Below are 17811 nucleotides of genomic sequence, written 5' to 3'. Positions count from 1 at the left end.
CAGTATGAATGGAAAGGAGGTTTTCATTGTTTTAAGTTCACTCTCAAAACAATACTTTGATAAGCACAAAAAAAAACATGTGCAGCATCATTATTTTGCAGTGGAGACTGCAACAATAAAACCACCACAACTATTTCAAGATTTGCCGTGCAAGGAATCAGACAACAGTTAAGTCCTTGGCCTGTCCATCAAACATCTTTACAAACTCCTAAAACAAAGTGGAGTCTTGAAGAAGTGATTGTACATCTTAAGTGCACAGCAGGGTAGCATCTCTCAGACTCAAGGGCAAGGGCAAGAGGGACAAGACGCTGGCTCCAGTCTGACGATTATTCTTCGTCCCATGTCTGCTCCACCTGGTTCCATTTTGTGAAGGTCATGACTGTAGCTACTGGGGGTGCGTGCCAGGCCAGGCGAGGTTAATTGCCTCCTTCTCGGAATGGCCCGTTAAAATTTTTACAGAGAATTCCTACAGAAAATAGATTTCTGTTGCAGTCTTGTCTTTCAAAGACTGCCAACTGCCAAGTTCCTTTGAATGATTAAAAACTCCTTGGAAGTTTGACATACCATTATAATCCCAGAAGAAGAGAAGTTTACACACTCTGGAAAAGCAATGAGATCTTGATGCTTAAGGTGTTTCACAGCAGGAAAATATTTTGCCCAACAAGTCAGCAAGCTAGCTCTGAAAGGACATTTTTTAAAGCAATATAATATGACTGGTGCCCTCATGATCACTACAGGATTTTTGGGATCGGCCAGTGTATGTGGGTTACCGAGGAGGTCTGTTCAATATAACGGTAGATTTGGGGGCAAAAATATGCTTGACTATCTGGCGATTTTGAAATGCAATCACCTTCTAGCGATCAACAGATTTAGCCACAGGTTGTTGATAGTTGGACTTTGGCTAGTTGCCTAGAAGTTCATGTAGAGACAATGATGATTTAATATGTCATGTTTATGCCTCACAGTGGCAGACCCATGTAAGGATGGCAGGAATGGCGGCTGCATGCACCAGTGTGTTCCCTACAGCGGGCGGACGGAGTGTCGCTGTTACCCTGGCTACCGGCTGGCTCCCGACCGCAAAACATGCCAAGGTGAGCCTTCCATGACTCGTGTTTGCTATTACAGAGCTTAGAAAAATGTTTTGCTACTTAGTATCCGTATATTTAAGTTTGGCTTCTTACCAGAAATCCTGCCAAAGTAAAGAAGAAGGAGAACTAAATTGGAGAAGACGCATATAGTCTGTGGTGAAGGTTTTGTGTGTAGAACTTTTCAATTGTTAATCAATAGTTATTGAGTGTGAAAAAATGGAATTCAGCTGTGGACCTGTGGCAAGCCTTGCAAGTGCAAGTTGCCCACAGTCATGCCCATCGGCGATGAACGGATCGTTCGACTGGATGTAAAAGACTATGATATGGTTATGGAGTAATGATCAAGTCAAGTCAGAGCCTATATTTTTCTTCGAAGTGCTTGTTCGGCCACATGGCCGCTTTTCAACAAGGTACAATATGGATGAGTTCCAAATCACTCAGGAGTTGTTTGGTCCAACAGTAACTACTGACATCAAAGATTTGACTTATCTTTTTTTTTTAATGTTGCACCAGTGTTCTCAAGGGAATTACCGTGCCCCACCACTATCACGTAATGACCTGATGTAAATCATGGCCACAATGGACTCCAGGATGAAAAGTGATAGACAGATTATGATGCTACGCATTTCTATATTCAGGATGGTTGGTGGGCCCTCATGTACAATGGATATTACCTTTTTCACTTCCCTTTGCACAGCAATCTGACTCTGTGTTCCAAGATTTTCACTTTTTCCAGGACATTTTTGTCCATCCTCAGCCCAAGCTGCAGGTGACTTCTCATGTTACAAATTGGACACTTTATTTGTATGGACCTGTGTAAAAAACAGAATCACATTTCTCCCTTGAGACAGGCTCTTGCCATCCTTAGCCTCCATGACAGACTGTTTATTTATTTTCCTTTTCTTGCTTCAGTTTACCCAGGAAAGTCTTTATTATCTTTCCTGCTTCTGAAGTGTGAAGACAAAGTTGATGTTTTCCTCTGTTTATTTGGTTAGATCTTGGAAAAGCAAATGAGGAAGCTGAGGTGATGAAAAAGTGATAAAGGGCCAACGAGTGAATGAAGTGTTTTTCGCCCAGTTGAAGCATTGCCCTCACAGGACTGTTTAATTTGGATACAAGAATGGAGCGTGCCGTTAAGAGTATGGACAAGACTGGGACAAAATGTTTCAGATAACATCAGTCGCTTCAAATTTGGAAGGTCATTTCACAAGCTTCAAGGTCACATTGCTTCAAGCGCTACATTTCAACCTGTGACAGTTCATAGTAAGCCTCTACGACTAGGCCTTCCTACGGGGGGGGGGGTAAATATGGATGATAGAAAGAGAGGAATCATTTGCCAGGAAAGTCGGTCCACGGGAAGGTTAACATTTGACAAGGCATAAGGGGCATTCCTTACTTAAACGGTATTCTTTCTGGTCTATATTGTCATGGCAATGACTGTCTTGGTCTTTGCTTTACCCAGAGTTCTTTGTTTTTGTCCCATCATGCCAAGGGATCTGGAATATTGAGTACTGATGCCTTTCATAAGATTTGCAACAGCATGCTTGCTTTTACATCTTGGTAACTTGATTGTTCTTACATCTTTTTATGTTTTTATTTGCAGATATTGACGAGTGTGCCCTGAACAATGGCGGTTGCGCCCAAGGCTGTGAGAACGTGCCCGGGTCCTTTGTCTGCAAGTGCAACCCTGGGTTCCAGAGAGGCACGGATGGGAAACAGTGCTACAGTCAGTATTTTTTTTCAAAATTTTATGTTTGCCTTCCATAAAGTTACATGTATCTGCATCTGCATCATTGAAAAAATTAAGAGGCACCTATCATTTAGGCATTAACAACATTGTTACAGAATTCCAAATTCCAAATCATCATGATTATTCAATCTATCATAATGCACAATGTACAATGTAGTGCTGTGCCATCATAATGATAGACTTAAACATGCAGACATGGAGCAGAATCCCATACTGTAAATGCTTTTAAGTTTGCATGGTTTTATTTTGCTTTAAAGGCAAAAATGGAGTGTTTGCGTTGGTTTTAAGTTTGCGGCAGCACTATAGTCACATACTGCTACATTATTGGACAAAAATGGTTGGGGTGGTTTTAAGTTCGTCGAAACATCACTGTGAAAACCGCGAACATAAAACCACGGAGAACATTTCTGCAATTACAGTAGTATATACTGTACATGTGTAGCTTCTGTCAGGGCAGGCAGCCTGTCAACATAAACAGTACTGACAGGTCCCTCACTCTATCCTGCCTGAGTCTTGAGCAGGAATGTTAGGTTCAGTGACACATTCTTGATTTCTCCAAAGACTCGTGGATGGACAAGTTACAGAGGAATTTGGCACGTCTTTAGTTTCACTAGAGTTCGTTACGACTAATCAGTGGTTCAGGACTTGACGTGAACCAGGGGTTCATTGCATGATCACATGGTATAGAATACCACAATATCATCTTGTGTCAGAGTCTAAAATATCAGTTACTAGAATATTCTTCAATCAGTGACTTCAGAAAGCTACCAATCACGTACCTCCAAATTTTCGTCTTGATCTAGTCTCGCAAAGAGAGCAGGAGACTACATATCAACATTTTACGATATCAGCATTTTAAAGAATTGCCAGTATGGTACTGTTACTTGAGCTCGGTGCAGTTCATTCTCAGTGAGGTGACCCCAGTGTCTCCACAAGTCCCTGTCGAGGATGACAGAGTGATGTTTATCGTGAAGTCCTACATCCTCCTCAGTTACCTATCTAAGTCAGTAAGTGTCTAAGAAGGACGACCATGCCTACGCCTCTCATCCGGTGACAGTGCTTAAACATGACCCTGACCTTAAACAAGGCTAGATGTTTACTTTGGATTGAGATATGGAATTACCCCTGCTGGAAGCACACTATGGGACTTCTGTTGGAGTTGAAATATAGGTACTGAGTACGGAGGAAAAGCCTTCAGTCTGACACTGGTCACATTGAATTGGAAAAGACACCTGGAATTTGAAAAATTGAATCAGCTTTTAAGTAAAGTCACTTCAAGAATGGATGCTAGTGTGTGGAGGAATGCAAAGTCATTTGTGAAAATGTGAAGTGATCATTGTTGTATCATCCTGGTGGCAACATCAGATCATATTGGTATTGAGTATTCCGTGCTCAGAGTACATAAAGATACTGGCATATACTTTAAAACTTACTGATGTGACAGTAACATGACACAAAGACAGGTTTTCTTTGAAAGAAAATATTAAACAACATGTATTTCATTCAATGATTTATTATTACTGACGTTCTGAGCAAGGAGTCATGGTTGTCTACTATCAGGGATCGAGATAGAAGTTATAAATCGTATCAAAAGCGAACATTACTGAAAAACTTTCCAGTTTTGAGTTTAAACTTTAACCTGACCATTCACTTTCTGTTTACAGGGATTGGGATGGAGATCATTGACTCCTGTGTTCCCAACAATGGCCGATGCTCGGACATCTGTAGACACACCTCCAGCGGACCTGTGTGTGAGTGTAAGGACGGATACAAGCTGGACACTGACAACAGGACATGCATTGGTGAGTCTACAAACAAATTCCCTCTTCTCTATGGGGTTGATAAAGTTATGAGCTATGATGTACCCAACGTGATTTGTGCAAGTCCAGTTTTCTGCTGATATTTGTATATTGTGTCAATCAAGGCATGAAGGATTGAAATGGCCCAGACCAAGTAATGTAGGAAATGATGTCAAAGTTGATGTAATTTAGATTTAATGTAGATGAATACACAAGTGCTAGCAATCATAACTGGTTCTATATATAACACGAGCCATAGCAAAGCCGCATTGTACACTAGGTAATGAAAAAGTGCCATGCGTCATCTTCAGTCTGAGGACACCTGCTTTACCTTTCGGGAAGTTGTAAATCACGGTGTCTTAAGGTGACTAGTTGATTGAATTATTTGCCTTTACCTTGCTTTAGATGCTGATGAGTGCAGTGATGGCAGCTCGTGTTGTCAGCAGATGTGTAACAACAACCCCGGGGGCTACTCCTGTACCTGTCACTCAGGCTTCCGCATCAGGAAGGATGGCTGCGAATGTGAAGGTAGGATATTCACTCTTAAACATACAATTATATATATATACATGTATCATCAGATTGAATGCTACTGTTTGTCATTGCGGATGGGGACGTGAAGCCTGCGGTGTAAACCTTATGCAGCAAACCTCAGTGCATGTAAAAGAACCCAACACACTTATTGAGAAGAGTAGGGGGTGAGCCGGTGTGCTTGGCTAAGTAAGCTAGCCGTAATAATACAGCATTGCACTACTAGCTTACAAAAAGTGTTATGCTTCGTCCTGAGTCAGATTTTGCCAGGCAGCGCAGTCCTAGGCTACTGTTTTGGCATCTTCTAGCACAAGTCCTGTGTCGTCTTTTATCTAATCTGTCCATTGGTTATGGGCTCTTCCTCGTGGCCTCTAATTATTCACGTTCAAAATGCTGTCTTGAAATTTCTTAAGTTAGGTAGAAAAGCAACAGGCTGAGATATGTTTGTGGTTTAATCATTTAATCCAACAGAAGAAGACTGATTTGAAATTTTTAAACTCTATTTACTTATACTTTGAATCCTTGCTTTTCCATGAATTTGTTAATATCATTGATAGTAAGAAATGTCTTCTGCCCACAGATATAGACGAGTGCACAGCCAACAATGGAGGATGCGACCATACATGTCGGAACTCGGAGGGCAGTTTTGAGTGCGAGTGTCGGGGAGGATACCTCTTGGACTTCGACAAAGTCACATGTCTCGGTAAGTGCAAATGGTTTAAGTACAGACCAAAATGTCTATCTTGACCTGACGCAAGGGACTTGATGAAGATGGTCACAATACTCTTTGAGCTCAGGTCAATAAGAAAATAATCTGCTTTAAAGGATTACTTGTACATGTGCTAAAAAGGAGCCACAATGGCCAGGTGGTCACTTACAATAAATACAGGTTTGACTGTATCCATTATATCTGAGATGATGCTTCTTAACCATCTCCATGCCAAGGTAGTCTTTTGCATCACGTTTGTATTGATTAGTGGATTAGGCGGCAGTGAAAAGGTTAATCCATTTGTAGCTTTAAATCTTTGCTTTCCGTCCAGTTTCTTTTCTGTATATTTATGTCCTTTCTGTATGTTGCTGTTATTGTATGCCATGATACATTGCAAGACATTGTTTTGCAGCTGGATACACTTTAGACGTAAATAAATATTCTTTTTAAGCTATCCAATGTTACAGTATCATCTTATGTATGCTTGTTACATGTGCCACTTGAATGCTTCTTATCATTTTTTGTTGATTCAAAAGTTTTGTTTGCTTGTTTTACTTTTAGCCAATCCGTACCTGCCGACAGAGGTCCCCTTACAGCCAATCATCAAGCTTGCCCCCACAAACATTGAACCGTATCCGTACCCCTTGCTACCGGAGAACAACGGAAACGATGCGCTCATCGGAGCACCGATCAGACAACGTGGGTACACATTTGTAACATGTGAAGAGTGTCTGCACCATACCTTTGTTTATTCATCCATTCATTGGTTTATAGGGAAGAGGGAGCTTGTATGCCATATTGACAAAATATATTGCAGTAAGGCAAAAACAATGGCATGATATTACATACATTTGTTGACATATGCAGTACTATACTATATTGAAAAAAGATTTTTGCTGCATTTAATTTTACATTTGTATGTCTTGCTGTGCATGCATTAAAAACCTGCATTAAGTTATGATACTTAGCATCAAACATGATTTGTAATACTTGTGTTTTCCTCCAGAATGCGCCCGCGGTACGTTTGGGAACCAGTGCCTGCTGACGTGCGACTCGTGTCTGTTTGGAGGGGTGTGTAACGTGGACGGCAACGGCTGCGACTGTCCCGCCGGACGCACCGGCCTGGTCTGCAACGAGAGTAAGTTGGGACAGTCCCCATTGGTTGGTTATCTTTAATGTAATCCTCAAACCTCCATCTTAAGGTTCAAAGGAATCAACTAGACTGTTAAGCAAGATGTGATTTTAGATCTTACCAGCAAATCCTAGGTTCCTGGTGGGTATGTTGTTGTAACCTGACTTAGATGACAAAAAAGATATCTTAAAAGTGCAGTCTGAGGTGCTTTGGTAATCTGATCGTCAACAGTTGATGCGGCAAGATGCAGTTTTCGATTTCAGTTTTTGCAAATTGTAAGTTTCTACCAGTTTTTGCAAATGTAACTAGGTGATGTCAAACAGGTTAGGTCCTTGAAGGAAGTTGCTTTAATACAGTCATGTAACTTTGCCTTTTTTCTACTGCTAAATCAACTGTTTTCATTATTAACAGCCTGTGATGCTGGTTACTTTGGGATGAACTGTAAGACTGAGTGTAACTGTCAGAATGGAGGCACATGTGACCCTGAGGATGGCTCCTGTACCTGTCCACCTGGCGTGAAGGGTGTCAACTGTGAAGATGGTAGGAAATTTGTTATTTCTTTTCATCCTTCTCTTAAAATGTGACATTTACTTTATCACCAATTTAGTAATTTAAAGCTATTTTAAATATTATGTAGAGTAGAAGTACTTAACTTTGAAACAGTCTTCACCATTTATCCTAATGAAAGCTTTTTAACTTTCTTTCACAGGTTTTGCTGTTGAAATCACAGCATACCGAGTCACATGTTGTTCACAGTTACTAGTCTTAGTATTACATGTTGCAAAATGGAAACTTCAAGATGAAATTATGAATGATTCTGACTTTTAAAGAATATCATGGAGGAACTTTGCTATCTGTCCCTATATGTCGAAAACCTGCAAACGTATAGTAAAATGCCATCTCCTATGTTCCTTCCAGGCTGCCCTGCTGGTTTCTATGGCCAGAGGTGCGACAAGAAGTGTAACTGTGCGAACAACGGAAGGTGTCATCGCATCTTCGGCCACTGTCTGTGTGAACCAGGCCTGTATGGGCAGTACTGCCATCTCAGTAAGTAACACTCCAACTTATATTGTAGGCTCATTAGCTAGGTTTCCTCGGTTTGTGTCATAAGCTGTTTATCGTTAATGTTATTAACTAGAAATGGCTCAACACTATCATCTAGGAATGAATCCCAGATAAAAAAAAATAAAAAAAGTAGCTAGTTTTACACTACAGTCTTAAGACTCAGAATGGCTCTTTATGAAGACATCTGGACAGAGTTGAGAATGAAGTGACAGTTCCGTACTATATAGTCTAATAATTTTATTCAGTATGTTGAGCTGAGTTGCTTGATCTGATGTTATTGTTATTGTTGTCTAGAATGTCCCGTGTTCTCCTATGGACCCTCATGTTCTGAAGAGTGCGACTGTGTCCGTGACCATGCCAAGGGCTGTGAAGCCAGGCTAGGGACCTGTCTGTGCAGACCAGGCTATGTTGGGACAAGATGTGAAAGCAGTGAGTTCTACAACATTTATTTCATTTTATAAAGTTGGTTGATGTTGGTTGAAAAATATACAATATAACACAGTGTATTCCGTATAGCCAGAAGTACCAGCCTGACCACGGGTCGGAACGCCCAACAGCTGAAGGGTTGGGACCGCAGGAGGGCTGGGACCGACTGAGCTATCCCCTGTTAGCCCAACAGCCAAAGATTGTGTAACACAGTTTATGATTGACTGTCATTATTATTGTTATTCCTAAACACAGAGTGTGCTGTAGGGTTCTTCGGAGAAGGGTGTAAACAGAAGTGTCAGTGTCCAGAGGGAACGGAGTGTAACCACGAGGACGGAAACTGCCAGAGACAATGTCCCGCCGGCTTCTACGGTCAGGACTGCGACAAACGTGAGGAAGAGTTATTGATTAACTTTGCTATGATTTGATTTATTTTTGTCAAACTTAGCAATCATGTATTTGTAGATCTGATGTTGCTTGGTTGAACACCTTCCTCACCAGTTGAAAACAATATGAAAGGTCTTGTGATCTTGATTTATATTAATTTTGTACACATGGATTCCTCTTTGTTTTTAAGCAGGGAGCTGTGTTCACATTGACACACAATAGTGCCTGCGTCCTGTGTAAAAGTGGTCACAAATCATGATGCTTTTCGATAATACTGCAAATTGAGAGAATATGTTGTACTTGAAGAAATTCAGAAGAGGACAAAAACTTGCCATGGACCCACATGCGGTAACAAGTGTTATTCCCATTATGATTTTCCCCCAGCTTGTTCCAAGGGAAGATATGGGCCCAACTGTGTATTTAACTGTGACTGTGGAATCGGTGACTGTGACAAAACTTCAGGAGACTGCATCTGCAAGGCTGGCAAGACTGGGCCTCAATGCACAGAGAGTAAGTATGATTATACATTGTACACTTTTGGTTCAAGTATATTGGTAATGCATGTAGAATGTTTTAAGTTTCCTTGTCTTAAACTCAGTGTCTGAGACTATAGATATGGGTGCCGCTCTTGGTTCAATGGGAGGTACAACTTTCTATTTAGCTGCTAGATCATCATCAACATCTTCTTACAGATAGGGTGGTTTCTTTTTGCTAGTTTTAGGAAAACAATGCTGGATGTTGCTTTTTTCAAAGTAGCTAATATTGTTTTGTAGAGTGTGACATTAACTAGTCAGGCAATTTTTATAAAGCATACTTTTTATCAAGTCTCAAAGCTGATAGCTTCAGTTGATATCTTTATCAGTTCCCCAGGTTTGTATCACTGTGCCCACTTTGTGTCTGTTTTACATGACTGCCACACCTGGCCAATCTTAATGAGACCTGGGAGTATTAAGTTCTCCACCTTTGCTGACTCCATGTTGACTAAACTATGTCCTCCCAAATCCCAACCCTCTAACATTTCACCTCTAACACTTAGCCTGGCCCTGACCTGGTCTAATGGTCACATTTCTGTTCTATCTTGTTACAGAGGACTAATAAGCTGTTACTTAATTTGTAGGTATTTGTTGAAGCATGGAAATATTGTATTACTAAGTAAGTATGCAATATTTCCAGCATTAATTTTCAAGTCTTGGTCTTATAAAGACTTAGACGTCTTAGAAAGACTGCATCAAACTTTGGAAAGTATTTAAATCAAAGACTTTTTGATAGAATTTGCTTGATGTAATAATGTCTATTCTTAAGGTTAAGCAGTCATCCTCAATTGAGGTGAAGCATGATGCTTTTTAGTAATTTTTAGTATTATTAGTCATTTGTTAAATTGTAGGAAACCAGTTTAAGAGAATTTTTAACGAAGATTTGTGGTTTTCCCAATTCTTAACCCTTAGACTGCCCAGGAGGACAGTGGGGCATCAACTGTAGAAACGATTGTTCCTGTCAGAACGGAGCGTCCTGTAACATCATCAACGGGGAGTGTGAGTGTCCGCCAGGATTCTTCGGACGCACCTGCAACGACAGTAAGTACAGTTAACTTCCTTTTTTATCTCAGTAAAGGATGTTGTGTTTTTCTATGTCTCAATTGGTCAACCCAGATAACAGACCATTTGGGTAACATACTGGCTTTCCACAGATGGGAGAGGATTCCTGTGGAATTGTTACTGTAAATTGTAATAAAATTCATTTATTTTCCTAGGGGCCAAATTTTGCTGAAGAAGGGGAAAGCAGGTTTTCATTAACGGTTTTGCTGTGTCCACAAATATGCCTTTCCATTGTATTTGTACTGTACAACAGAATTGTTCCAAATGCAGACTCAAAACACTGTGAAAGCCTCCATTCCACACTTACAGTAAAATTTAATCCCAGCAAAAATAGATGAAAGTACAGTAATCTGGCACCCAGGGAAACCACAAACACCCTGGCAACTAAGCATAACAACAAGACAAATCTTAGCTATTTACATACTTGATGTTTCTTTATAAGTTTCTCCACAAGTGGATTTTGGCAAGGACGCTGTTAGTGGAGCAGTTTTTAACAACATTGTGGCTTTCAGGCGTGTGCCTACCGACTTTCCTTTATTTTCTTTCATTGCCACCGGATATGTTCTCGCCACAAATCAAAATAATGGCTGGTTAAGGTTCATCCTTGCTGGTTATTTGAGTCTGATTCCTTCTTATTTTCTCAAGTGGCTAGAAGGATTATCAGGCCTCGCTCCTTGTAAGTCAAGCCTCCTTCCCTGTTGACTTAAAGGATAAGACTTAATCCAGGAGAGGGGGGCTTCCTTAAGGTCCTAGATGGAGGGGTAAGGAGGTTGCCAGAAGGACACTTCTTTGATCCTATCTCTGTCATATCCTTTCTGTATTCACTTAAAACAGATACACCTGACACTACCCAGTATTAAGCCACAGGAATTCAGTTCTTTGCTTCTCAGACGTTTTAGAGTGAAATGGGCCAGGTTGAAAACAAAGATTGAATGAGAAGAAAATTTGGTCATATACAAAATATTCACTCCATTGAAGAGATTGTACCAGGGTTCAGACTTTTTCCTCTTTTTTTCCTTTTGTTTTCTAAAATTTTCATCTTTGTTTTTTCTTCCAATTGAACATGGACAATTTGGAAGTGCATGTAGTACATTTATTATTGCTATAATGTACTGTTCCATCATGAAATATGTTAATCTGTGTACTACAGTATGCCCAGATGAGTATTCCAGTGCCATCTTGCGTTATATATGAATGTATCACAGTCATACTGTATTGTTCTGTAAACTGTACATTAATGTGCTGCTGTGTTTTCAGGATGCCCAGTGGGCAGGTACGGCCTACAGTGTAGGTTCCAGTGCCAGTGTGAGAACGGCGGAGAATGTGATCCTGAGACTGGAAACTGTCGCTGTAAACCTGGGTACACTGGAACATACTGCAGAACAAGTAAGTTTTTTTTGTTTTTTGCTTGTATGTATTGCATACCCGTGAATAGCCTCATGTCATGTCATAACATACCAGGTTTGTACTGGACAGTACAAACCTGGTATGTTTACTGTAGTAAACTCACAGGCTTATTGTAATAAACTCTCAGGTAGAGCTCCATAGTTTTGAGCCTTATTTTCTATCTCCTTCAACATGTGTATGGTGTTACACGATTGTGGCCTGAGTGTCGCCCTGTTAGGTTACAAGGTCTGCCTGCTGTGAAGGCAGAGCCTGGAAGTAAACAGGATGACACTCAGGCTAACACAATTGTATGATGTATAACATTTCTCTCCCCTCCCCCCTCTAGCCTGTGGCCTGTTGAAGTGGGGTGCTAACTGTGAGAACACCTGCTACTGTGACAACAGCGCTGCCTGTGACGCCATCACTGGACAGTGTCTGTGTGAGTCAGGATGGTCCGGAGAAAGATGCCATCTACGTAAGTCATCTCCTCTCTTCCTTGTGTGCAAGTTACATAAACATTCAAATTTGTTAGCTTCAAGTTGTAAGCATGTATAAAAAAAAACATGTAAACTGAAGCTGGAGATACAAACCTATCAATGCAGATAGTGAACATTACTGTTACAGTAATACGTGCCAAAATTGGCAGTTATTTTCCCTAAGAAAGAAGGAATATATGCATGTAGTTAAGTATAACATCCTGTACAATGTAGAATATCTGAATCCAGTCTCTTCATTGCCTAAGTAGCTACGGTGCACCTATTTATGATTTGATGTACATGTACCTATTGTCAGTGGTGTACTTATTGTCAATTTGACAATAGACTTGGACAAAGTAATGAGAGTTTTTGTACTGTTTCCAGCCTGTCCCGAGGGTCGTTACGGTCCAGGCTGCCTGCGGGAGTGTTCGTGTGAGCATGGCGCTGACTGTGACCACATCAGCGGAGCGTGTGTCTGTAAGGAGGGCTGGAGGGGTACCTACTGTGAAAGAGGTTGGTGTTGTTGCCTTTAACCACTCTTTCGTTGTTTTTACCCACACAGAATTTCTGTGTATTTGATAAAATTTGTAATGAACAGACTTGATCAGACAGAAAATATTTGTTAAATTATGATCATAGATTAAGATAATACGGCTTCCAGTAAGCATCAATCAAAGTGAAGGTACGTAATGAACACTGTATAGAAAAACCTCCAATGTCTGAGACTCTGACTATGCATTGACTTATAATTAAAGCCTCCTGAGTAATGCCAAACCCCTGACCCTTTCACTTCAACATCATCAGAGCTCTAGAAATTTAATCTACAATTATACATAATGTTATAGGACGTGTTCTTATATGTATTTCTACATTTTTGCTCCACAGCTTGCCCTGATGGTTTCTATGGTCTGGGCTGTCAGGAGAGGTGCACCTGTAAAAACGGCGCCAGGTGTAACCATGTCAACGGGGACTGCACCTGTCCTCCAGGATGGCTCGGAGAAGAGTGCGAAATACGTAGGTTTTTTTATAGATTTAGATTTATTTATCTATTTGTTTTGTTTCTTTGTTTATTTTTTGTTCATTATCTCTGTCAATAAAGTTTTCCCCCGAGTAATGGTTTGTAAACAGGAGGTGTCAACAGGTCGTGAATTGATTTCTTGGATTTTTTTTGTCATGGATATAGGCCTTGGCAAAAGGAACAACTTGATAGATTGAAGGAAATATTTTGGTCACTCCTCCAATTGAAGAATTCTTTAGTGATTGCAAAATAAGACAAATAATTTATTGGCAAAACTTTTCCAAGTTGTTAGCTAAACTAAACAAAAGAGAGACAAGAAGAAATTCAATTGTATACAAGTTTGACAATGTACATGTACAAGTACATATTTTGATATACATTGTATATATATCAACAAAATTGATACTTAACATAACATAACATAACATAACATAGTGTTCGGATAGGAGGCATATTGCCTATAAGATCCGCGTCTTAAGCTAAGAGTTCAGAGTTTGTGATTAGAGTTTATGTTGGGCTGGGCGAGTACTCCAGTCCCTTCCAGTGGTTGTCCAGTTTTGACTTGAAGGTGTTCACAGTTTCGGCAGCTACAACATCCGCGGGGAGGCTGTTCCATGAGTTGACAGACCTGACACTGAAGCAGTTCGACCTGGCCGGCTTCTTAGCTTGAGGTTTGACCTGAATACTTGAATACTTGAATAGCAAAGCAGTGCAATAATCTTGACCTAACCTTAATGTTTGATTTGATTGACAGCTTGTCAGGGTGAGACCTGGGGCGAGGACTGCACCAACCAGTGTCGCTGTCAGAACGGAGCCACCTGCAACAACATGAACGGGAAGTGTCTGTGTCCTCCTGGCTTCAGGGGGCAGCACTGCGAACAGGGTAGGTTTGTTTACCTGTTTGTTTGTTCGTTTGTTTGTAACAATATCAACATGCAGTATGTGTCCTACACATGTATTTCATGTCCTTTCTTGGGCTGGCATAAGGTGCAATGTAAGAAAATTGATATGTTAACTACTTCGCAGAATTCCGCTTGTTTGTATGATTTATTGTACACTGGTCTCTTCATAATTTGGTACCCAATTTTGCAGAATGCCAGGCTGGATATTATGGAGCAAACTGTGCCCAACGCTGCATCTGTCGTAATGGCGGGGACTGTAATTCAGTCACAGGGTCATGTTCCTGTCAATCTGGATACAGGGGCATCGCTTGTGAACTCAGTAAGTACATTATATAGTCTAGCAGTAAATTTACCTTGAGGTTGAAAGTTTGAAGCCTGGCCGACTTTTTCAGCAATGAAAGAGTTGCAATCCTTCGGACGGGTTGTTGGTGTAAAATATAGTCCACTGTTCATAGTACTTGTTGAAAAAGCTGGAATTTTCCGTTTCTAGACACAATGTACTCTACATGGCATATATATTTATATATATTGTCTTTATTGTTATACCCAGTAGCTCCTATTAGCTGATATCAGTTTCATTGAACTGTGTAAATTACTGTGATTGATTTTTGTGATGGTTATACATGATTGCTGTATATACTTCAAACTGAAAAATGCAGTATCCAGTCATAAACAAACAAGACAAAACTAATCAAGTCTACACTCACTCATCTTATGAACTGTTAAATGTTTGTTGTACATAGTATTCTGATCATGTCGACTTTACTGTATACGTTAGTGTAAGCTACTGCGCAAAAAAAATCAGTCTCTATACTGCAATGCCGTTTTTTCTCATGTTTTTTATCAATAAACCATTTACTACATCTTCCCCTCAGAGTGTGACCCCGGTACGTTTGGGGTGTCGTGCCGAGAGGTGTGCGACTGCGAGAACGAGGGAACCTGCGACACCGAGACGGGAAAATGTCGCTGCAAGTCTGGTTTCCTTGGAGACAAGTGTGAACAGAGTAGGTCTAGAAATGAAGAATATGTATACAGACGACGTATTGTATTGTATTGTATCGTATCGTATCGTATCAGATGATATTGTTACAGTAACAGATAAGCATAAGGACACTGCCTGCAGTGCCACCTAGCAAGAAAAGGAGCACTGCAGCCTTTTAAGAATCTGATCGAAGACATCCGAATAATCTAATAATCATAATTGATAAGCAGGAATACTCAATCAGGATTCCTGTTTTGTTGGATGTTGATCTAATCTCTTGATAGACCTTTGTTTTAAAATCACACTGATTTTCTCAAGTTCTTTTTCCCTTGCAAAACTAGATCTGTTTGGTCACAGTGAGTCACACCTTTAAATCATAGAGCATGGTTGGCAATACCATTGTTGAAATATGATGGTCTATTCTGTATTCATTATGTTCATTTACTGAGTGAATTTTTTTCCTCCAGGATGTGAGGAGGGGTACTTCGGAGTGGAATGTAAACAGAAGTGTCAGTGTGAGCATGCAGCGTTCTGTAGCCCAGTGAACGGTCGCTGCACCTGTCTGGCAGGCTGGAGGGGGAGGCGCTGTAACAAAGGTAAGTCGTGTCAGCATCAGATTCTTCTGATTTTTCAAAAAGCTGCTGTCTTCAGTTCCAAGTAGCATGTGTAGTCCAGTGATTAGCAACTGTGCCTCTGGACCAAGCACTGTATACACATGCAGCTCTTAACTGTTCCATATCACTTAAACTTTTCACTTTCAAAGCATTTTTGAAGTTCTAGTAAGAGATTTGAAAAAATTGAACTGAGCCAAAATTGTGCATGTAGTTACTGTATGCTGCAAAGATTCTGAATTGCAAAACAACAGTCCTTTGCTTTATGACAATTGGTCGAGATACATTTTCTCAAAACTTCCCATCCGTTTTCCAGCCTGTGTGACTGGTTACTATGGTTACGATTGCGAGCAGAAGTGCAGCTGTCCAAATGGCCGCCCCTGTCACCATGTCAGCGGCGACTGCAAGTGTCCGCCTGGCTTCACCGGAGATGCCTGCGAACGACGTGAGTTGGCCACACTGTTATCTTTTACACAAATTGTCACTGTTGGTCATACCTACATTGTAACACAATAAGAATTGGAAAAGAGAACTAGGAAAAATGATAAAAGAGCCTTGTATTATAGACACTTTGAAACACTAAAAATACAGTTTTGACAGTTTTTATAAATATCTCTCCAACAGCTGTATCTTTAACAGTAGTGAACTTAATGGGGAAAACGCCTTTAATCCTTCCACTATCAGTCGAAAAATATTTATGGCCATGATTTGACAATACTTACATCATGTTGGTGATCATAATGCCAGCACACTTATCAAGAAGAGCAGGGGTGACCCAGTGTGCTTGAAAAAGCAGCATGCTTCACCTTATGATCAGTTGAGGCTGACTTCTTTATCTTTACCTTGGTGATGATGACTTTGACTCTTGACATGACCCTTGACCCTGCTATGTTCCACAGCCTGCCCAGCTGGCTCCTGGGGCGACACCTGTAAGAACTACTGCAGCTGCTACAACGAGAACACCCGCTGTAACCGCGTCACCGGGGCATGTGACTGCAGGAACGGCTTCAAGGGAGAGAACTGTGATCAAGGTACATGAATGCCCTCTGGCAGATGTTTCTGGCATTACAGTCTTGTAAGCCTGCACACTGTTAAATCTGTGATTTAGGTGCTCTCTATCAGGTGATTGCAGGCCACATCTTGTTAACTAGAGAAGTGCACATGCCTGCCCCCTAGCAGATATTCGCTGAATCACAATCTAGGTACAAAGCTTTTCATGCCACTTTTATTAAATAGCTCTATTTGAACGATAATGTACAATACCTGCGGGGCAAAAATGATCATACTACGCTTATGCCTCAGTGGTAACGTTTCAAGCATAAGACTTCAAGTAAGCTATGAAAAGGTATAACTCTATAGAATTATCTAGTCTTAAAAGATTGTGGTTTTCAATTAAGAAAGTACGCATAAAGATATCTTGATTGGAAAGAAATAATTGTTGTGACATGACTTTTCAGTGTGTGAATCTGGCACCTATGGCCAGGACTGTGCCCACACCTGTGACTGTGCGAACGGTGCAGAGTGTGATATCAAGACTGGCAAGTGCACCTGTTTACCTGGCTGGGTGGGGCCCAGGTGTGACCAAGGTAAGAGCGAACTTTCTTCCATGTGTGAACTCAAATGTATTTTATCCTCAGATACTACTGGATACTACTACTACTATTAGTCTGCATGTTTCACCAAAGTACATTTTATCTTAGAACGTTATTTATAATAGGACATTTGCAGTTCTGAATCTTAAACTAAGGTGAAGATAAACAGTAAATTTGACCCTATTTTACATGTAATGACTTGACGTTAGTTAAGTATTCAATTGTATGATTTGTGTTCAATCTTTTTTCAGTGTCACCTTACAGTAATATGGCCTTCTGTATCCCTGACACTATGATCACAGTGTCACTTGACTCAGTAATTTCTTATGCCCATTTGGCCTAGTAGGTGTTCTTTTCAATGT

General features: G+C 40.6%; 1 protein-coding gene across 6 annotated transcripts in view; it reads left to right on the top strand.

Moving 5' to 3' along the window:
* LOC136443933 (multiple epidermal growth factor-like domains protein 6) overlaps positions 1 to 17811 on the top strand; it is a 107395-nt gene that overhangs the window by 83846 nt on the left and 5738 nt on the right. For all 6 annotated transcript variants that reach the window (XM_066441308.1, XM_066441309.1, XM_066441311.1 and 3 more), the window contains 24 exons: positions 966 to 1091; positions 2692 to 2814; positions 4503 to 4640; positions 5043 to 5165; positions 5749 to 5871; positions 6439 to 6576; positions 6884 to 7015; positions 7421 to 7549; positions 7928 to 8056; positions 8369 to 8503; positions 8756 to 8890; positions 9272 to 9397; positions 10333 to 10461; positions 11740 to 11868; positions 12215 to 12343; positions 12729 to 12857; positions 13230 to 13358; positions 14117 to 14245; positions 14455 to 14583; positions 15140 to 15268; positions 15714 to 15842; positions 16174 to 16302; positions 16757 to 16888; positions 17315 to 17443. In XM_066441308.1, the coding sequence (XP_066297405.1) occupies positions 966 to 1091; positions 2692 to 2814; positions 4503 to 4640; positions 5043 to 5165; positions 5749 to 5871; positions 6439 to 6576; positions 6884 to 7015; positions 7421 to 7549; positions 7928 to 8056; positions 8369 to 8503; positions 8756 to 8890; positions 9272 to 9397; positions 10333 to 10461; positions 11740 to 11868; positions 12215 to 12343; positions 12729 to 12857; positions 13230 to 13358; positions 14117 to 14245; positions 14455 to 14583; positions 15140 to 15268; positions 15714 to 15842; positions 16174 to 16302; positions 16757 to 16888; positions 17315 to 17443 (3108 nt within the window). The remainder of the gene's footprint in view (positions 1 to 965; positions 1092 to 2691; positions 2815 to 4502; positions 4641 to 5042; positions 5166 to 5748; positions 5872 to 6438; positions 6577 to 6883; positions 7016 to 7420; positions 7550 to 7927; positions 8057 to 8368; positions 8504 to 8755; positions 8891 to 9271; positions 9398 to 10332; positions 10462 to 11739; positions 11869 to 12214; positions 12344 to 12728; positions 12858 to 13229; positions 13359 to 14116; positions 14246 to 14454; positions 14584 to 15139; positions 15269 to 15713; positions 15843 to 16173; positions 16303 to 16756; positions 16889 to 17314; positions 17444 to 17811) is intronic.

Source organism: Branchiostoma lanceolatum, chromosome 10, assembly GCF_035083965.1.
Source record: "Branchiostoma lanceolatum isolate klBraLanc5 chromosome 10, klBraLanc5.hap2, whole genome shotgun sequence".
NCBI lineage: Eukaryota > Metazoa > Chordata > Leptocardii > Amphioxiformes > Branchiostomatidae > Branchiostoma > Branchiostoma lanceolatum.
This window is presented reverse-complemented; position numbering and strand designations above follow the sequence as displayed.